General features: G+C 34.7%; 1 protein-coding gene across 3 annotated transcripts in view; it reads left to right on the top strand.

The window, feature by feature from the left end:
• CCDC102B (coiled-coil domain containing 102B) overlaps positions 1 to 23,274 on the top strand; it is a 356,597-nt gene that overhangs the window by 249,812 nt on the left and 83,511 nt on the right. For all 3 annotated transcript variants that reach the window (XR_010343607.1, XM_064379033.1, XM_064379034.1), the window contains exon 9: positions 20,515 to 20,685. Coding sequence is in view for 2 of the 3 variants with exons in the window: in XM_064379033.1 (XP_064235103.1) it covers positions 20,515 to 20,685 (171 nt within the window). In the remaining variant the exon portion in view is untranslated. The remainder of the gene's footprint in view (positions 1 to 20,514; positions 20,686 to 23,274) is intronic.

Below are 23,274 nucleotides of genomic sequence, written 5' to 3'. Positions count from 1 at the left end.
CAGACTGTAGATGAGCACTATTGTCCCTAAGTCCCAATAAGGAGGCTATTGTACCAATTCAGGAAAGAGTGCTGACATGGAATTCAGGAGGAAATGACAGCTGTGGAGGGGGTCATTGGATGACTGAGTTTTATTTTCATGTTTTTCCTTTACATTGTTTTTCAAATTTTCTACAATATGCGTGTTTTACTTAATACTAAAAATATTTTGTGGATTAAAATTTACAGATAGAAAAATACAGATAATAAAATGACTAAAGGTGATAAACATATTCAATACCAAATATAAAACACCTAGAGAGAGGGAAAGGAGAGGAAAGGGAAAAGAAGAGAGAGAGAGGGGGAAAAAGGAAACCCAACCAATGAAGTAAGAGAGTTAGGAATAAATCTTGTTTGCAAGTGAAGTTTTATTGGACTAATTTGCCCTCATGCTGGTTAAGGGACGGGAGGCATAAGGGACAGAAAGATGGTATAGAGATCTTAATACTGTCAGAGAACTATTGGCTTCGGATTGCTAGAGTAGCTGAACTCAGTCGTTAGGACTCATTGAACAGAGATATTTGGAATCAAGATTTATCCTAAGCCATTGACTCCTAAAAAAAAAAAAAAGCATCCGTTTAGTGCCTGACTATTTCCCTTTTAGGTGCCAGATATAGGGCAGTGAAAAAACACAAAAAGCCCTTGGCCTCATGAAACTTGGTGTTTCATTAGTCTATAAATAAACTAAAACAGAAATTTATGAAATTATATCGTAATTTCTTACTCCTGATAAAGAATAAGAGTGAATTGATCTAGAATTTTTAGAAAGACATGTAGGGAGATGGGAGAAGAACTTTTCAGACAGAAAGGAGATATTTTTGAAGATGAGAAATGAAGCCAGGGAGCTAGAGATAAAATGGGGTGAGACATCAACCCTGTTTGTCAAGGATTCAATTATAACCTTGTTCTAGAGAAAAATCCATGCAGAATTATCTCTGATTAAAGCATATGACATTTAACCGTCATATTTCAATACTTTCGAAAGTTTTATCTTCATTTATTCCTAACATTTAAGAAAACAATTAAGTATAACATATGGATATGTTAATTTATGTTGTACTGGAATTAGTATATGAATATATATGTGGATACATACTATTTTTATACTATTTTTTCATAAGCAGTAACCATCCCCACCCCCCGGCCCCACTCTACCCTTAACTATCCTTCTACTCTCTATGTCCATGAATTCAGTTTATTTGATTTTTATAATCCACAAATAATATGATAATTTTAAAGATTATATACATGTACACATGTACTCACTTACACATTTTAGTTGTGATATTTTCTTCCCCGACTTTATAACCGGGCACACTCATTTGGAGTGCATAGCCTTTGTCAAAGACAAAAGATGCTGTCGAATTCTCTTCTCCAGCCATATATCAATGCTATTTTTAATTTTTACTACATTGTATTTTCTAATAAAACTAGGTGATTATATTTTAATTTTCTAGGGATAATTGGAAAATAATTTTAATTTTTTGTTGCTAAGCCAGTTTGCTTTCCTCATTGTATTTTATTCATTAGAATGTATATCTTTTCTTCCAAGCCGTAATCTCCTTCTATAAAAATTAAAGAGTGTCTCATAGTAGCCAATAAAAATATATTCGATAAATGACTAAGAATCTAGTAAAATATTATAGTAACATTTTATAACATACTTATTAATCATATAGTGTATCTCACATATATTTTTCTTACAAAATTGTACATCACTATTCTGTGAAGAGAAAATTTTCTATATATTCATATATTTTCAAGTTAACATCACAAACCACAAGGATTTGTACCATACATTAAAATACAGGTTTTAAAATGAGTGCTTTTATCATCTACTTATTTGTGTTCATATTATTCAATTTCCATTTTCAGAAGTATACTTTTCTTTCTATAATTGGAAGTATACATTAATTGGAATGGAATCCTGAGGAATGATTGAGGGTTTTGTTTTTTTAGTATACTTTATGTAATTTGGGCAGGTATATGAACTCTTTCAGACATTAGTAAATTTTAGAAATTTAGTAAATCATTTCTCACTCTCATAATCCTTATCTACATGCCAAAGTGAAGTGGACACTTGGCAGTTGACCAGTTAATTTGATCAATGCAGATGCCAAACAATATTATGCAGGAAAAAATATAACTTGGCAGCTTAAGTGATGTCTTAATGGACCAAATAGTTTGATGCCACTGCATGGATAGTTTCCCTGCCTTGTATGAGTTGACTCTATAAAATTCACAGAACATTTGACTGGTTGAGTATATGAAGTCAAGCAAATGTTTTCAAATTTCATTATTTTACCAGCCAGTGATAAAGGATATCGAATTCTGTTCTCCCTCAACTATATATGAAATAATGCAGCAACAATCCCCTATGTTCATTCATGGCCTTTAATGATTTGAACAGAAATTTTGAAAAAAATAATTTTATTTATAGAGGTATCAGCTAAAATACTCATTACTATGTGTTTACTAGGAGATTGCATTTATTAAACTCACAGGAAACTTTTTCACTGTATTTTTTAGCTTTAAGATTAACTTTATCTCATATTTACAGAATAAAGTTAATTTGATGAAATGTTAGATAATTTGTCTTACCTGATTTTTGGATGGCATGAAGCTGGTCTCATGCAGTTATTGTCTAGGGAATAATCAGAGCTGCACATTTTAAAGAGTGAAAAAATGATTCTGGAGAATAACACAAAAATTGTCACAATAACAAAAACAATGTAACATTTTATCAAGGAAAAAAATTTCCGAAAGAAATTTAGAAGGAAATTGGCCCCCTGTATGAGAGAAATGCATTAGTATGGCCTGACTCTTGTGTTTGCAAGTGGATCTATGCCTTCGGTAGAAATATTCTGTTTTCAGCATGGCAGAAACACTTTCCTGCAATTGTATTAGATTGTGCTAGACCATGTGTATTTGTAATGTGGCCTTATCTAGACTAAGAAGCACTAATATACTTTAATAATTTAAAAATTATTAACAGACTTTCAAAAACATTATGAGGAAATATGTATTCAATCCTTAATACACAAATTATAAATATTTATTTTATTGACAGTACATCTAAATTGATCAAATATTTTTAAGAGAATATATTTAAGGCATGCTACATAAGTAGAGCAGATTATACAATATTTAGAGCTCAGAACGTTTCATGTAATAATTAGTTTAAAATTTTAACCCTATTCAGTTTTCTATGTATAAGGTTTTACTTAACAGTTTGCTATACATGCTTTGCATGAATGATTTCTATTCAATATTTATAGCATCAAAATATTTAAATATACAGAAAAATTTCTGGGCCTCTGTTTTCAATTATAGACTTGAGAAGATACTCAGATTTGCCAATAAAAATCAGGAACACATTTGTAGATTTATTTTTCCACCCCGAAGACATTTACAGAGGAGTGATAGAGGACGTTAACATCATTTAAGTGACTATTTTTAGCATTGCAAATGAGAAAGAAGAGATTATAGCCACCACTCTTATAGGTAAAATCATCATGAATAGCAGGGGCTAAGTAGATTCTTTGTGCAGGAAAGTTAAGATTTTCTCTACTCTGTTTATAGTAACCATTTTGAGTTCAAAAGTTAACACTCAAGGTAAGTACATTTTAATGTACATTATCTCATTTATTTATTCTGGTAGAATATGAACTTCCTAGGTCCAGAACTGTGTTATCTTTGTAACACAGAGGCAAAAAGAGTTTAAAATTTGCTCTCTATGAGCTACCACTGGCTGGTTCCAATACATGGTCTCCTCATAGTCCCTTCACTCTCAAAGTTCTGGAAATCAGGCATTTGCAAATTACTTATATAAACAGCTAATACACAAATTCAAAATGCCAGAAATTGCAGAGTAAATCCATAGAAAGGTGATGTCACTTTGCTGAAAGAAACCATAAAGAGTTTCCTAGTGCAACATGTGATTCTGGCACTTCTTCCCACGGGGACTTTGAAACATGTGTGAGCTGTGCCTTTTCTTTTGATGATCCAAGCTTTCTAACTATGTTCTTCTCTCTAGAAACTGCTTTTCACCTATGCCCTTTCACTCATTGAATTCATTACTAGCTCTGGAGCAACACTGGACCCATGTTGCACAACAGGCGACCTTTAGAAATTAGATATAGAGATAAGTTTAGTTTTAGATAAACTGTCACTTATTATTCCAGTTTTATTTTAATTATTTACCTAACTTTGGCTTTGAATGCATCTTTTTGAGAAAGACCAATACAGAGTGAGAGATGAAACTCAAATATTCCACATTGAAGGATTTATGTGTATTACATGTCATCATATTAAACTGTATTATAGTTCCAGACTTTGCATGAGAGTACTTTAATGTACTAGTTAGTATTGAATTATAGAATGGTTTTCATAATTTCATTATCTAATAGATATTGATTTCTTGATATAAAGACCATCTAGAGAATTACATTTTAATTCGAGCTATAAGTAGGTATCTAAGTCCCATGTTTTGGAGATTTTATGAGTTTGTAAATAATATATACTACTCCTCAGATCAGGTTAAATACCTGAGTTAGCTTTGTGGCTCAATAGCTAAGTTTTATTTTAGTGGAAAAAATAAAAGCCTGAGATGTCTACACAATTTATATATCTGTAATCTCACATCTTGTTCAGAAAGCAAATGCTCTGTCAAAAATGATGGTGAATGTTGTTATTCCATGAAAGAATAAAGTTTCAAAGGATAATATTTAATAACGAATTGTACAATATTCTTAGGAATGACTGAATTCAGTGTAATAGAAGGCAACCCTTTCAATCTTTTCCATATAAATTTGTATTTTCAGTTTGATATATTTTTGAAGTGCTATCCACAGGTTTAATATACACTGTTGATAGTGAGAGATAAGAAAATGAGTAAGAGAAAACCACTACTCTCATAAAGCTGAATTAGTCAGTGTCTAGTCAGTAAATAGAAATACTCTAGATCTATGAACAGAGGGGATTTAATAGATGCAATTGAAGAGCTGAGAAGCTATGTAAACTGCTACTGGGTAACCTATAGATTAGTCATAGTAGGAAGAAGCTACTAGCATGGAGAGAGACAACAGTGTGAACCAGGGTTGCCAGACCCTGCAGCTGGAGCTATGTGGCAAGAACTGACACTACTGTTGGTGCTTCTCTACTCAAGAGAAAGAGCTATCAGATAGGACTTTGAGCCACAGTGGACAGGCAACAGTAGCAAGATCCAGACATCAGAAGAGAAATGCTCTTGGGTTTCTCTGATCCTGCCTGCCAGTCTTCTGCCAGCATCTCCTATTGGCTGAATCTACCAGGAAGCCACTAGAAAGATGCCCTGGGAAATTGATTTCTCTGCAATAAAACAGAGAGTGGAGAAAAGGAAGGAATAAAAACTATCAACAGAGTAAATCGACCACCTACACAATGGGAGAAAATATTCACAAACTATGCATCTGACAAAGGTCTAATATCAAGAATCTATAAGAAACTTAAATCATCAAGCAAAAAGCAAAACAAATAATTTCATCAAAAAAGTGGACAAGAGACATGAACAGACACTTCTCAAAAGAAAACATACAAATGACCGACAAACATATGGAAAAAATGCTCCTCATCACCAATCATCAGAAAAATGCAAATCAAAATCACAATGAGATACCATCAAACCAGTCAGAATGGCTATCACTAAAAAATCAAAAAATACATGCTGGTGAGGCTGTAGAAAAAAGGGAATGCTTATACAATGTTGGCAGGAATGTAAATTAGTTCAGCCACTGTGGAAAACAGTTTGGAGATTTCTCCAAGAACTTAAAAGCAGAACTACCATTCCACTCAGTAATCCACTACTGGATATATAGCTGAAAGAATATAAATGATTTTATTGTGAAGACATAGGCACACATATGTTCAGCACAGCAGTATTCACAAGAGCAAAGACATGGAATCAACCTAGGTGACCATCAACAGTGAGTTAGAAAAAGAAAACATGGTATGTATACATCATGGAATATTATGCAGCCATTAAAAAAATAAAACCATGTCCTTTGCAGCAACATGGATGTAGCTGAAGACAATCATCCTAAGCAAATTTACACAGGAATGGACAGCCAAATATTGCATGGTCTCACTTATAAGTGAAAGGTAAACATTGAGCACACCTGGCCACAAAGATTGGAACAATAGACACTGTCAATTACTAAAGTGCGGGGGGTGGGAGGCATGGGTTGAACAAGGACCTGTTGAATACTATGCTCACTACCTCGGTGATGATTTCCGGACCCCAAACCTCAGCATCATGCTATATTTCCGTGCAACAAACCCACACATGTACCCAACGAATCTAAAATAAAAGTTGAAATTATAAAAAATGAAAAAGAATTAACTCTGGGTCAACAGGAATAAACTCAGAAATATAATACCTGAAAAAAAATATAATAATATAATACTCCAAAAAGACAGTACTGGAATCAATAATATAGTTGAAAGTAAAATCTTCATGATTATGTCATTTAAGTACGTTTTGGGGTTAAGTGCCACTACCCGCTAACATGTTTCAGCATTATTGACGTGAAAGAGTTTTGTACCATCATATTGTGTGGACAATGGAGATAGCTTGGGAAAGATTGAAATCAGGTTGGTTTGGACTTGAGTGGCAAGTGTTGAGATATTTTTTTGTGAATATTTATCAAAGATAACTAACATCACAATGTAGATGTGTATTGCATGGACAACTTTTATGCTATGAGGACCTTTGTTAATTCTTCATCAAGTTATGTCCTCAAACCTTGCAATTATATTCATTCATTTCTCCTTGGTCAGGCTATTTTGCCGTTACCTCCACTCATATCTGTGCTTATATTCTGTGCTTCCTAGTTATTCTATTTTATTGTTTGGCACTATTTAGTTCTTGGAAATCCATATTACATCTCATTTTGTTCCTCTGCAAGTATTCTCTCACAATTCACTAATGAATGCCAATGTGTCAAACACAACCTATATATTTCAGTTTTTATTCTTCTCTACATTTTTTGGGTCATTTAAAATACTGGCTCCCTTTGAAAGACTGGCATCTTTGGACAAAAATATCTTGGATTTCTTGCTCTCTTATAGTACTATAAAACGAAGATTAACATACCAAGTAAAATAAAAATTACCGTAATTATAAAACCCATAGGATAAAATTGTCTACATCTTGGAATGTTTGGTTGATTGGATGTGTTGTAAATGGGAAGAGAAGCTGTGATATCTTTTTCATACTGCTGCCTTGAACAAGTTATTTTTCTTTCACTCCTGATTAAAACATAGGAATAGCATAGAGCTTCTACATTATTATTGGACGTTAACAATGGTCTAGTATGTCAATGGTTAGGGAATCCCATCCCATCTATTCTGGTTTCCATACCTCATCAGCCTCAGGCAGAGGGCCTGCAGAGAGGAAGGGCTGTGTGCGTCTGCATGCACTTTTTCCCACACCAGGCTGCCATGTCCTCTGTCTTGCTTATGAGATTGCCACACTCGTGGTTTTTCGGAGTTGGAAGAGAGGAAAGCAGAAGAATGAGTCTTGTGGACTGGTGCAATTGTTTTGATCACAGGTGCTCTACTGGTCATTAGAGGCGCAGGCACTGTCTCTTTCTCCCATTTGTTTGTCCCTTCAGATTAGCCACTAACCACTCCACCATCAGCTCCAAAGTTCCTCCCACAGTCCCTTCCAAATAAAATTCTTCTGTTGACGGCACCTCACCTATCCAGTTGTCCTTTCGAGTGGAGTTTGTTATTTTGTTATTGTGGTTTTTAATGATGCGAGTCCAGCTCCTCTCGATAGGGTCCACTCATGGATCATCCCAAACATTCATAGATTCGTGTCCCAAAACATCCTGAAATTACAGGCAATCTCCTTGCTTCATAGCAACAGATTACTTTTCCTCTTTCCAATGTGAATGAGGCACGTCTCTGTCCCCTAAACTCCTGGTGGCATATGTTAATACTTCAGTAAGGTCTCTTCAGCCCCCTAGATTTGGCTGCATGTGGGGGCCAGTAACCCTACTCTATTGCCAGGAGAAGTGGGGAGGACCCGAACAACAGGCTCCTCCAGCATCTCCTTGTGAACATGTAATCTTCCCATTATTCACCTTGGAGTAGAAAGCACTGAAGAGATACAGAATCCACTGTTATGTTTTCCTGTGGTCATCACCTTATCTGTTTTTTGTGACTTCTCATTTAGGGAGGTGGGAAGACCAAGAATCTGTTCTTTTTGGTCTAAGAGCTTAGGTAAAGCTGGACAGCATGGAAAGCCTTATTTTTTATTTAAAGTAGGTATCTTGTATATCATGTTATTTTATGTTTCTGTGTGTACAGTTATATGTAAATAATCAGAATCATTGTGGACATAAAATTGTGCGTTGTGCCTTTTTATTCTCCATTATATTAGCCTTGTTATTTTTGTATTATCAAAATTATTTCCACAGATGTTAAAGCTTTATAAACTTCCACTTTAGGAATTAATTATAGTTTATTCAGTTAGGCCCCAATCATATAGATGATTTCTTACATTTGTTATTAGAAGTAATGTTGAGTAATTTTGAACATAAACCTTTTCTATGTATCTTGGTGCTTTCTTAGAACAGTTTTCTAGTTATGAAATGGGAAATTTAAGAGCTATTGAAGTACTCTGGTAAATTATCTTCTCTCCAAAACGTCATGAAAATTAACATGAAATGTGTGAGAGTATCTTTCTTGCCATTGCTCTATTATTTTTATCATATTTTCAGTTTTGGGGTTACTGTATTTCATCTTCCGTTGACTTTCCTGTGTATTTCTTGATCTTGGAATCTGAGTTACTTCCTATTCGTTTTATGAACGCTTAATACGGTTTTACTTCTATTTGTCTTTCTGAGCACTTCTCTGCTGTCACCTATATTGGCCCTTCTGCTTAAAAAAAATAAAGTAGAAATTGTTTGGACATTGGGTCTGCAAAACTCAATATACATGTCCATTTGTTTTCTTTAAATTATTTATTTCTCTAGAATTATGAACAAAAGCAACAGCTTTGTCTATCAGGAGAGTTTGTTCTGTGCAGAACCACTTTCATATACAAGGGATTGCCTGGGGAACCTGTTTTTACAAGTTTTACAAGGCTGATTTATCAAATGAAATTAAGTATTTTCAACAGCAACAAAAAGTATTTTCTCTGAACATTTGTAACTTGTGCAATTACAGGACACTGAGTGTGGGTAGAGAGAATGCTGGAGACTTTAGTTATAAAGCATTATTTGGCTAAGTGTGCACAGCTTTAAGAAAAACTGTGTGGGAGTAATGCATTTCCCACTGAGTATGAGTCACTTATCTCACTTTCTCTACCCCATCAGGGCCTGTAAAATAGAAAAAGAACTTGTGATTCCATCTAAAATTTTGGTGACTAACCATTAATGCTTTAACTTAATATTTGTATGTTCTCCAGAGATGCAAAATGCTGCATAAAAGTTAAATTATATTTGTTACTTATAGTTGTGATTTAGCTATAGGATTAATAGTCATATTTGCAATTCTTTAGAAATCTTTAAATATCACACTGAGTAAGGATATTTTATGTGGTAGATGAAAATGTATTTCCTACTGTTATAGAACTTTATTCTTAGAGTTAATTGATGATTAATGTATGCTATTATCAGAAAACAAGTCTAAATTCACATTTTTTTTTTTAGCCTACATTGTAAGAACTAATTTATATATGCATATGATACATGAGATACCCTCAGGATAACACGCATAGAAAGACATACATAAATTAGATGTAAAAATAAATATAATCTGGCTTATTAGGCTCTATAATTTTTTCCTGCAATGTCTCCAGTTACACTTAAACACTGATATAGTGACTTTATTTTTGCCAGTTTTTGTATTTATTTTTTTATCCTTTTTCTTTTACTTTTCATTTGGTTCTCTGACTCAAAGGAAATAACCAATAATCACTACATAGGGACGTTTAAGTAATCTAAACAATTGCTTGGGAAAGGAGTTTGGACCTTTCATTTGGACTCCATTATATAGAATAGGGCCCTAATTCTATATATTCTTTTTTTTTTTTTTTTGCTATTGTTTCTTTCTGCAAACTAGATTACAGGTTGATTTTGTTGTAGGACATTTTCTTAGTTCAGAATTAGACCCAGAGACAATTTAAAGGGTGAGAAAAATGGGATTTATTGGACAAAGAGGGGAAAAAAGGAAATAAGGACTCTTGCAAAGCCAGATCCCTGCTAGTGTGCTTCCCACATTGCAGATTAAATTCCAGGTTCACCCAGGAAGAGGAAGGGTCAGGCTCCTCCCCGCAAAAGTTGTGGACTTCTGTGACTCCACCACAGGGCACTGGCCAGCTGCAGTTTCCTTGGGGACCCCTTCCCACCCGGCTGTCTCAATTTCATATCTCTGTCCTTGGTGCTTATCATTGTTACATAGCTGATTAACAGTAAATATTAGTTGGATGAATGAATGGATGAAATGAGGAACACTGTAAGGAAGGAAAGAAGAAAGGATAAATGATATCTCAGAAAATGGACATTCTCAATTGATTAATATCCATCCCCTTGTCCAGTTTCCCTTTCTTGATACAACTGTAATTTTTAATATGTTTTCCCTCTGTTATGGCCCCCTTGCAGTTCATTATTAAGGGCTCCATTCTCAGGCCCAAGACCTAATTATTGGAGTAATTTACTTACTAGGCGTTTTTTCCTGGTCAACCATGGGTTTAAACATTAACATGTGATACAACTTTAGCCATTTAAATAAAAAGTGAAGTCCTGGAAAACTAGCAACATTTTTTCACACTTAGTGAAACAATTAAAAAAACAACAACAACACTGAGAACAGTGTATCAGCTCAGACAAGCTGGGTTGGCAGCAATAGACCAGAAAATCACAATGGCTTCAAAAAAATCAGTTATTTCTTGCCCATTCCACATGTTCTTCCAATGGCACAAAGTGAGAGAGGACCACAAGTGTACATTCAGATACAATTGTACAGAGGCAGGAAAAGGAGGACATGGTGAATGGTACTCTTCAACAGCCTGGAGATGACCAACATCCCTTCTCCTGTATTTCCTTGGTCAAAGATAGTCACATGACCATGCCCAATTTCAACGACAGGGGCTGTATAATCATACTCTCAGGATAAGCGCCAAATGTTTGTGAAAAATAATGCAGGCTACCACAGTTCCCAGCACAGAAATATGATCCCAGTCCTTGGCAAGGTTACTGAACTGCCAAATTAACAACCATGAAGTCACTCTAACCTTGGATTTATCATGTAAGATAAAACATTTTCTTGGTTTTTGCTTGTTTGTCTTTTTCCTGTTAATCACTGATGAAAATACCATAACAGAATCAACTTTACCATAATTTTCTCTTCATTAGTTCACTGTTACTGTCATTACCTCTTCAAGTGAGATTAGAAATGATGTATACTTCACTCCCTTGATCAGTATTTTCTTTTATTTTCCATGCTTTCTCCAAACCATTGAAAAACAATTAGATTCAAACTCTATACCAGGATTTTAAGATCTTTACTCTGTCTGCCCACAACTAAATCATCTGACTCTCTTCCCCCTTTTCCTCAATATGTAATGCTTAAAAACCTGTTAGGAGATTTCTCCCACCTGCCTGCAATACCCTTTTCGCTTGAATAGGTCAACTCTATGTCATCTTGTCATCTAACGCTATCTTCCTGTCTTTCACTTTCTAATGGAAGTCTGTCCATAAAAAACTGGGTAAGAAGAATCTACTCCCCCAGACATCTGTCTCAAAATATGTTTTTCCACAAAGATAGTGTTTTAGGTCTATCAAATTAACTCTAGAACATGATAAAAATAAATAGCAGTTGTCAAATAACAAGAAACAATATGATGGTCTCATAATTTAAAAGAATAAATTAGGATTTTTTCAAATAAATAAAAAGAAAACTTACCTTGTTAAGCTTTGTCTTTTGTGTACATATCCTTTAAATGATCACAACCTCTTCAGTCTTATGTGCAATGTTTTTCTCTTTATCATGTTTTCCCCTATAATATAGCATCAGGAGGCTGTCTTATCAAGAAACAGACAAATCTTACTAGGAGAAACAACGTTTATCTTTGCTGCTTCTCCTCAGCTCTCTACCCAGCAAAATTTGGCAGATATTTTTTGATTATAAAATAGCAAGCGTAAGGACAAGGTGCACACATGACCTAAGGATAGCAGAGCAGTAAGGTGATTAGAGCCCAGTCCCTGATGGCATTTGCTGAGATTGCTTGGTCTACTCTGGACCTGATACCTATGCTTATTATTGTATTTGAGCAAAATGAACAAACAAAGCAGTCTATTCTAGGTAGTCAGTCTCCTGCTATGCTTAATTCATGTATCATGAAGTGATGTACACATCACTTTAAGTGATGATATATCACTTAAAGTTACGATTTTGTAAAGTTGCTTTTATATGTGCGTTTACAGATGGGGAAAGTAGAACTTAGAAATAAGTTAAAATTTATTGATGTTTTTCTGTATTTTCTCAATACTTCAATATTATTGGGAATGCTGACATAACCAACTGGATAAAACATTAGTGGATGCTCAACAAATATTTTTGATCAATTGCCTAGTTATCTGTAGCATTGAATAAATACAAAGGCATACTCCAAAATTTGTTTTTCAAACTTTTAGGCTTCTATTACTATACTCACTTTACACATATGCAAGCCTTGTTACATATAAGGTTCCAAAACAAACTAATTTACAGAATATGATATTGTGGCTTCACACCATTTTATACATTACTTTCTCGGTAAAGTTTCCATCATCTATTTTCCATCCATGGACTTGTTGCTAGGAAATTTAATTCTGCAGGGTGGTGACAGCAAGGTACACCAGATGCTGAAGTCTATGTTACCTGGGAAGCAGATCCTGCGATATCAACGTGCAGGAAGTGTACTAGGTAGTACATCAGCTATGGGAGAACCGAGCAGCCCAGGTCAGAGGGAGAAGTGGGACTGAGAGGGCTGTGATAAATGGGACCTCAGCTGATCCTTGGGATACTTCTAAAGCTGGGATGGACCTTTGGACCTGTCTCAAGTTGGGGTAGGAACAATCCCTTAAAAATGATTGTTGCTCCAGGAAGTAGGTGTGGACATGGTGAGGAGTCTCTCGGCAGCCAAGAGGAAAGAGCTGTCAGCTGAAGAGCTGTTGTGAGACAGTTTTTCCGGCACCTAGTGAAATGCATCCTTCCATACAGAAGGGAGATCTCAGAGGCACAGGACAGAAACTTCCTGTCGCCTGATTTTCCCTGCTTCTCTTCCACCCCTCACTAATTCTTCTCTACCTTAACAGCTCATCTGAGTATTTTTTTAGTAATTTTCACGATTGACAAATATCCTTATTTGATTGATTATAATCTGTTACCTCTACTGGATTCTAAGCTTTACAAGGTTAGAGATTATATCTAGCTTTTTCACTTATATATGTAAAATACATAGCATAGTCATCGATCGGCACATGGTAGGCACTTAGTGAATGTTTGTTGAATGAATGATTGATATTATATCAACACTATAGACAATACTAAATCACTCTATATTTAACACGTAAGATCTTAAGTGAACCCACTAAATATGCTAATTAAGACTAACAAAATGCTCTTATTTTATACCTACTATTTGTCACCAAGTATCATAAATGTTTATTAATAACATTGAATTTATTCTTGTTGAAGATATATGTTGCTCTGGTTTCTGTATTTTCTGAGGTAAGAATCTGATATAGTGAGATTTATCTTAAAAATATGCAGGTAGTACAAAAAATTATAATGTGTTTAACGTGAATGGTATTGTGAGTTCTTTAACGTATTTAAGTAGATGCGTTTGATTGTGATAATAATCCAGTGTATCTGAGTTAACTTTTGAGAAGAGAAAATCTGCCCTTGTTGATAGCATTATTACCTGTGGGTTGGTGTATAACAGGCTTCAACAGACTATGAGCAAGTTATTGCCATTTTTTCATATTCTTTATCTTAAATATAGTTGAATCATATGTTATACAGTGAATTGTATATTACCTACAGATCAGTCTATTGTTAATACATATCTTTGATATTATAGATGCAGAAATTTGTAAACTATATATTTCTTAAAAATTTGAATGGATGGAAATAACACATGTAATAATACTTTTAAATTTTCTTTGTGACATTTTGTTTTTCCTTCAATTAGATTCACATAAACTGATTTGATTTCTATTTACCAGCCTCTCATGTCATTTTATAGTACAAGAAAATATATTTTAATTTTGTCAGCTTGCTATGACTAAACTCAATCTTCAATAGTTGATGTAGCATGTGTACAATTAATTCTCAGTAGAAAGCAATATCCTTACATATAACAAAATAAACCAATGCATGAGTTCATAACCCATACATATAATTTAAAGCATTCCATCAGATGTTTCACATAGTTAGAAACTGATTCAATCTATTTGAGAAGCTAATGCTGTATTACTCTACTAAAAATATATGTATACAAACATATTCTATGTATTTCTTTTCTATATTATACTCTGAAATCATCATTGAGATCCACTTATAAAAGAACTCTGAATTATATGTACTGTCAGGCATATAGATTTACAGAGGATTACATGTAGACAAGTAATCTGTAGTACTGTATATTTTATACATATTTTAATTTCTGTTGAGACTTTTCTCTTCCAAAATAAAATATGAATATTTGACATCATAGTAATTATGTGTTGTTTACCACTGAAGCATATTAGAATAAGCTTGCTCTAAAGTACATAAGGGTATTTACTATCTACCTAATTCTCTTTTCAAATGCAAACCATTAAATCTTCAAATTTGGATTCATTTTGGATGCTTTCCAATTGTACCTCTATCCACAAGTGATAGAGGATATTGCAATTTCAGTGTTCATGTTCTCACATGTTCTAGCTTCTAACATGTTCATGGGATTATAGTGTGTGAGCCTCTATACTTTTGCTATTTACTGTAACATGTATGGAAAGAACAAAGTAAGTGTGTAGGGGATTCACATCACTTTCCTATCACAAAATTAACAGAAACGAACAGATAATAGCAAAGGCCATAGTTCTGAGAATTATTTATTTATTCTGAGACCAAGTCCTGCTCTGTTGCCCAGGCTGGAGGGCAGTTGTGCGATCTCAGCTCACTGCAGCCTCCATCTCCTGTGCTGAAGCAATTCCCTGCCTCAGTCTCCGAAGTAGCTGGGACTACAGGCACATGCCACCAAATGGCTTTTTTTTTTTTTTTTTGTATTTTTAGTAGAGACAGGGTTTCACCATGTTGGGCAGCCTAGTCTCAAACTCTTGACCTCAGTTGATTCACCTGCCTCAGCCTCCCAAAGTACTGGGATTACAGGCATAAGCCACCATGCCTGGCCTGCTTTGAGAATTAAAGAAGAAATCCATCTCTTCCCCTGAAAGTAAAATAGAGAGCATGTGAATTAATGGATCAAAATATCAAATAACTTGTCAAATCTTAAAGATAAGTCCTGATAACAAGGCGAATGCCAGCTCTGTAATATTGTTTTGCTAAAATGAAAATGTTGGATTAATTTTAGTTAGGTTGTCCATAAGCAAGTTGCATAGCTCTCTGAGACTAAACAGAAAATATATTACCTCTAATACAGGATTGTCATGTGGATTTAGAGGGAGAAGGCATGTGAAGAATTTATCATAGTGTAGGTACCTGGAAAACATTAAGGCCTTTAAACTGATTTTTTTTTAAATCACATTAAACTGATTTTATCAATTTAGATTGTTTTTTAAAAAAATCTTTGTCTTAAGGAAGCAGTGTGTTTTTTCTCCTTAAAGTGAAATCCAGTTCTTATCTTTATTAAAAGGCACTCTATAAACACAATTAGGCTATGTTAAGCTATGAGTTTGGCTCTAGATAAAATTAGATATATTTTCTCACATAACAAATAATACCAAGGGTAAACCAGGTCTGCCAACCCCAGGTGAAAGTAGGACTCCCCCAAAGTCTCAGATTGCTGTTGTAACTCAAGGCATGGCTCTTCCTTGCATATATATATATTTTTTTTGAGACAGAGTCTCACTCTGTTGCCGAGGCTGGAGTGCAGTGGCACAATCTTGGATCACTGCAACCTCAGCCTCCCGGGTTCAAACAATTCTCCTGCCTCAGCCTCCCAAGTAGCTGGGATTGCAGGCATGCACCACCGCGCCCGGCTGTTCCTTGAATATTTTAAAGTAATAAACATTTCTAGAGAATTATTTCCCACCCAAGGATACTTTTTTCTCTTTTCTCATTGTCCAGCTAGGTTACATCCACCTTTCTGATATAGTCACTGGCAAGAGGAGAGCTTACTAGAATTGGCTTACACTAATGGTTCTCAAACTATGGTGAATCAGAAATACCTCAAGGACTTCTTAAACCCACAACTTCTGGACTCGAGCTCTGAGTTTCAGATTCAGTAGGTCTTGAGGGAAGTTCCCAAGTGATGCTGTTGCTGCTGCTTTGGGTAGGACTTACTGAAAATATACTTTGACAAATACATATGTATCTCCTAGGCCTGAGAATAAGTTGACATTCTCTGAGCAAATGGCCAAGCAATAGAACATGAAAGCCAGGGCTCTGCTTATACAAATGGCATATGACTGGGGTGGAATTTGTGTTGACGAACAAAGATGCTTTTCCTTCCTTCCTTCATTCATGTATTTGTTTGTTCATTTCTTCCTCTTTCCTTTTTTCTCATATGAACACTGAAGGCTGTTTACGCCTTTTAAATCATTCTAAGTAAATTTTACAAACCTAGTGACAGCATTAATGATATAAGAAATAATTTTGCTAAAGCACAAAGGTATGTAAGTAATTGTAACGAGTTGCATAATTTCGGAGAGAAAGCCATCATCTTAAAAAGTTATAACTTTTCCATTAAGCTCTGGATTATTGGTGCAGCAAATTCTTTACTTTATGTCTGACAGAAGAAGAAAGATCTTTTTTTAAATGTTCCATTGTTGTTCCAAATAATAGAATTGTGCTCCTTATTACATGTTTCTTTGTAAAAGAATAATGTATAGAACTTGACATTTGAAAATTGCATTCTGAAGAGAAGAAATGAGAAATCTGTTTGCATTTTAAATGTGATGTGTGGCATAATTCAGTAAAACTCAGTGACGGTGCATAAACGACAGTGTTGCTGTGAAGCTATTGAAGTGACAGGGCAAGCTTACCCAGACAGGCAGTTTGAATGCCCTGTCTAGCTGCCCAATCCAAATCTGTCTCTAGCTGGCTGTTGGCATTATTCAGGTTTAAATATCAATGGCTGTGATTTTGACTCCTATGGAAGGAATGGGCAAGATTTGCAGGACAGAAACTGAAAATCTCTTCTTCATTTGACCTTCATGTTTTCAGTGGATACTAGAAGGTGGACATTCTTGGGACAGGCAATAGTTGGTAGGCACTGAGGGGGCCACATCTTCCATTCCAACTCCTGGCTTCCTAAGAGTGAGGACCAGCATTTTCTCTGCTGTGTCCTGCCTTGCATCCACACGCTCACCCCACCTCTTTGGGACTTCGGAATGCTGGAATTCACAGACGCCAAGAGCCTGTGACTTATCAATTGTGTCAGATCAAAAGTTGCTTTATATCAGCTTTTTTCTTCTAATACCATACACTTTACACAGTTTTACATTTTTCTTTAACATTTTGAAGATCTCTCTATATCAATATATAAAAGGCTGCTGTATTATATATTTCATGATTTTTCTTAAATTTAATCGTGCCCATTTCACGGATATTTAGTTTCCAATATTCATTGTAAACAACAAAACAATGCTGCAATAAATATTCTTATAATCACAACATTTCACACAGCTATGCTTATATCTGTGGAATACATTCTTGGAAATAGAATGGCTGGGTCTGACTTTATGTGCATTTTTAATTTAAAAAAATTGCAATCTACCCATCTGACAAAGGGCTAATATCCAGAATCTACAAAGAACTGAAACAGATATACAAGAAACAAACAAACAAACCCATTCAAAAGTGGGCGAAGGATATGAACAGACACTTTTCAAAAGAAGACATATATGAGGCCAACAAACATATGAAAAAATGTTCATCATCACTGGCCATTAGAGAATGCAAATCAAAACCACATTGAGATATCATCTCATGCTAGTTAAAATGGCAATCATTTAAAAATCAGGAGACAACAGATGCTGGAGAGAATATGGAGAAATAGAAACACTCTTACACTGTTGGTGGGAGTGTAAATTAGTTCAACCATTGTGGAAGACAGTGTGGCGATTTCTCAAGGATCTAGAAATAGAAATTCCATTTGACCCAGCAATACCATTACTGGGTATATACCCAAAGGACTATAAATCATTCTATTATAAAGGCACATGCACACATATGTTCACTGCAGTCCTGTGTACAATAGCAAAGACCTGGAACCAACCCAAATGCCCATCAATGATAGACTGGACAAAGAAAATATGGCACATATACACCATGGAATACTATGCAGCCATAAAAATCGATGAGTTTGTATCCTTTGTAGGGACTTGGATGCATCTGGAAACCATCATTCTCAGCAAACTGACACAAAAACAGAAAACCAGACAACACATGTTCTCACTTATAGGCAGGTGCTTAACAATGAGAACACATGGACTCAGGGAGAGAAGCATCACACACTGGGGGTAGTGGGGGGGATAGGAGAAGGACAGCGGCAGGAGGAGGGTGGGGAGGGATAACATGGGGAGAAATGCCAGATATAGATGAAGGGGGAATACGGGCAGCAAACCACCTGGTTATGTACGCACCTAGGCAACAACCCTACATGACCTGCACATGTACCCCAGAACCTAAAGTAAAATAAAACTAAATAAAAAAATTACCAGTTTTTTCCATGAATGAATCCATATTTCTCTGCATTTTACTGGTATATTATCTTACCACACTTAGCCTTTGCCAGCCTGAAGACATGATAAATAATATCTTAATTTTTTAATTAAGTTTTTAATTTTTGATACAGATTCATATGCAGTTATATAAAATAATGCAGAGAGATCTGGAGGTCCCTTACATAGTTTCTCCCAATGGTATTATCCTGAAAAAGTATATGATAGCACAGCTAGGATACTGAAGTCTACACAGTCAAAACAAAGAACATTCTCACCACGAGGTTCCCTTTATAGCTACCCTCACGTCAACCTTACACCCCTCCGGCCCTGTCCTTAACCCTGGCAGTCACTATAATTTTCTATAATGTCTATAATTTTATTAGGTCAAAAATGTTACATAAATTGGAATAGACGCCCCCCGAATTTGAGAGAAGTTGAATATGTTTTATTTGTTACATACAAATTATATACTTATTATGATTGAATTTACCATTTTGTGATCTCACGATTTGGGATCATACTTAGGAAGTCTTCCTCTACTTGATGATTAAAAGAAAAGCACCACATCCACATTTTTTTCCAGTATTTTTCAATATTTTATGCTATTTTTTACTTTGGATCTTGAATTCTTCATCAGTGTTACTAAAGGCTTGAGATGTGAAAAAAATCCACTTTCGATTTCTACCTAGATGTCCTAAGATAATTACCTATGCATTTTTAATGTTTGCCTTTTTGTGATTTTTGTATATACAGTAATATGACAGTACATTTTAGCAAATCAAAGAAATATCCTTGGGGTTTCCTACAGTATTATAACATTAGAAGGAGCCAGGGGTTACCCTTTTCTTTATAGTTTTAATAAAGATGTTTTCTATAATGATGGTACTATTAATTTTACACTGTAAATTTTAACCAAAAATGAGAAACAATATTAATAATCTGAGGATAATTACTGTAACCTGTTAATTTATATAGTATATGGTGTTACTGTAACAAGATTGATTTGTAGTCTAATCATTTTATGATAGATTAATATATTTCTTATCCATGATGGGTCCTTACTGCAAGTTTCTGAGCCTGATGCATGTGGTTTCAGAAGGGGTTGCAGGTAACAACATGACTACAGCCTCACAAAACCTATTTTCTTCAAAAAATAATTAAATCATATAGTGCACTAACTTTTAGCATCTGCTGAGTTAGTAGATAAACAGGATAAACAGCTCTTTTTGCATTTATATTATTTTATTGTTTACTTATGGCTATATAATTTTCTTTTGGGGAAAGGTTGTATAAAAACTACTTTTGTATAAGGTACAAAATAGATCATTTACAAAACAACATAAAGAGTGTATTGTATTTTAGTGAAATCTTTCATTTATAGTCATATCGTAATTGTAATATTTGATTACAGAAATGTAGAATTCCAAACGCAGAAGATGGCTCATCTAATTTCTTCCTAAAATGTTCTTTTCTTTTGTCAAAAGAAGTTACCATTCTTCTGATTTTTATCAGAGTAGACTATAAACAATGTAATTTTTGTTTTCCTTTGAAAGGAATTGTTGAACCTTCAACATGCCTACTATAAACTAAGCAGACAATACCAGGCAAAGATTGCAGAACTGACTCATGCAAACAACCGAGTGGATCAAAACGAGGCAGAAGTAAAGAAACTAAGATTACGAGTGGAAGAACTAAAGCAGGGACTCAACCAAAAAGAAGATGAGGTACTACTTTATTAGTGAACACGTACTGGGGAGCTTCTATATAGTCTTTCAGAGCACATCAAATGATTGTCTCCCTTATTAACATATGGCATTAATGGGAATATAAGTCTTCATATTTTAATGGCTAAAATAAATTTAAAAACAGTAAGGAAAGAAAGAAGATTACACAGATAGTGTGCACATGTTTGTGGTGCTAATAGTATATCATTTACTAGTGCTTCAATGTGATCCTGTGCGTATGTGTGTGTGTTATGTTTAAATATGGGTGCAGTATCATTAAAACTTGGGTGTTTTAAGATTTAAGCATCTATATCAAAAAAGTATGATATATGTTATTATTTATTATGATATATATTATTTTCAGTGTTGCTTAATGTTCAAAAGAATGAAGGTACTTCATTTTGTTGTGTTAGGTCAACTGAATAACAGTTTATGGAATATTTTAGAAGTTCCTGGAAGATAGATATCTCGGTGTAATATCTTAGCACACAGTTACAACTGTGGAGGTGATTTCAGCTGCAATTACAAACAACAAAGATTTTTATTTTTTTTAAAAAAAGAAACACAGTCTCAAATGTCACTATGATTGTGGGACTGTCACCCTCAGTAGCATTCTTTCAGATGGTGCTCCAGTCACTGTCTCTGGTCCTGTTGGACAATTATTCAGGCAAAAGCCATAATTCCCTGGTTAAAAAGACTGTTGTTATACAATGCAAAACAGTTGGAAATAAAAAATAAATAAACAGCTGAATTATTTTCCATAGAGTAATTTAATAATCAAGCATACTCCCCATTCTGAGAATTTGTTTTTAATAAAACAATCCCAATCAAGCAAACTGGATTTTCTTCTGTAATAACATCACATGAAAACAAAATCAATCATTCCACAAATGAGGCTCACACACTGTCTGTGCTTGCTAGTGACTCTTGGCAGGCATTTCATCCTTGCAATGTCTCTTTTTAGGAATATATAAATATATGTACTTGTAGCGATATTCACGTGAGGTGGGGCTGGATGGTGGAAGAGTAAGTTGGAAGGGGAATATAGTAGGAAGGCTCAAGAATGTGATTTTAGGGTTTTTATTGTATTGTAGCCATTATTTTTGTGAATAATTTTAACAGGCAAGTATTTGTTGTAGGGGGTGGGGTGGTGGTGATAGTGGTGAATAAATATTTTTGTCAATATAAGCTTTAAGAGATCACCTGGGACTAAATTATTGGCAAGGAAATAATTTCTTCTGGGGTTTGTGGACTAATGAAGTGCTAGTCCCCAAAGATCTGATTCACAGTGTAATTGAGCAATTTAAATAATGAGCCGTGGTCTTAAGGAGGATAACATTATTTGTTCCTCCATGTAGGATTAAATTTCCCACATCATCAATGTCAGGCTTGATCATGTGATATTTGCTTTACCTGTGCCTTATGAGAAGGAACTGTGCATACCAGTGTCTTCAGAACCTTTGAGAGTCAACTCTCTGCTGTGTTTCTTTATTTTAATACATCTTTTCTCTCATGTCTCATGTCCTGAGGCCACCATGTCCAAAATATGCATTATTCTCTCAGCGATCCTGAAATTAAGAGGACATAAAGCTAAGCCTTTGCTGACCAAAAATGGAATCTATATGGGTAAAAAGTAATGTTTGATGGTGGAAGCCACTGGGATTTGGAATTGTTTGTTGCTACAAAAAAAAAAAAAAAAAAAAAAAAAAAACAGAAACTTAGTTGAAGCTGACTGGTATGGTTGTTAAAATAGTAAAAGAAAAACTAATCTTAAAATAGATGACATTGCTCTAATACCAGAACAACCTCTAATGAAAACACTATGCAGATTTTTCAAAGAACTGAAAATAGAATCCCCGTTTTATCCAGCAATCCTCCTCCTGGATATTTACCCAAAGGAAAAAAATATATATCAAAAAGATACCTGCACTTGTAGGTTTATTACAGCACTATTCATAACAGCAGCTATATAGAATCAACCTCTGGATTGGGCCCATCAGTGGAGGAGTGGATTGAAAATATGATATATACTATTGAGCTATGAACAAGAATGAAATAATGTCTTTCAACATCATAGATGAAACTAGAGGCTATTATTTTAACTGAAAGCACTCAGACACAGAAAGACAAATACCACAAATTCTCACTTACAAGGTGGAGATAAATAATGTGTACACATGGAGGTAGAGAATGGAATGACAGACAACAGAGACTGGGAAAGGCAGGGAGGAAGGAGGGTAAATGATAAGAAATTACTTGAAGGGCAACATGTCCATTATTCCCATGATGGATATACTGAAAATCCTGATTTCACCACTGTGCAATATATCCATGTAACAATATTACACTTGCACCTCTTACATTTATACAAATTAAAAAAGAAATACTTTCTTAAAATAAAAAGAAGTAGGTGGTGAGAAAATATATTGAAGTCTGAAATCATGGAATCTATGGAGTGATGAAACATTTGATACATTAGTTTCCTATAATACATTGGAAGGCCAGTAGTGTACAGAGTGAGCTTGTGATTTTTAGGAGAAAAGATGTGAACTAATGTTACTTTTTTGCTATTGGTACATTTGGAAAATG

Source organism: Aotus nancymaae, unplaced genomic scaffold, assembly GCF_030222135.1.
Source record: "Aotus nancymaae isolate 86718 unplaced genomic scaffold, 86718_ANA_hifiasm-v0.15.2.pri h1tg000020l, whole genome shotgun sequence".
NCBI classification, from domain to species: domain Eukaryota; kingdom Metazoa; phylum Chordata; class Mammalia; order Primates; family Aotidae; genus Aotus; species Aotus nancymaae.
Note: the sequence above shows the minus strand (reverse complement) of the source record. Positions and strands in the feature narration are given on the sequence as shown.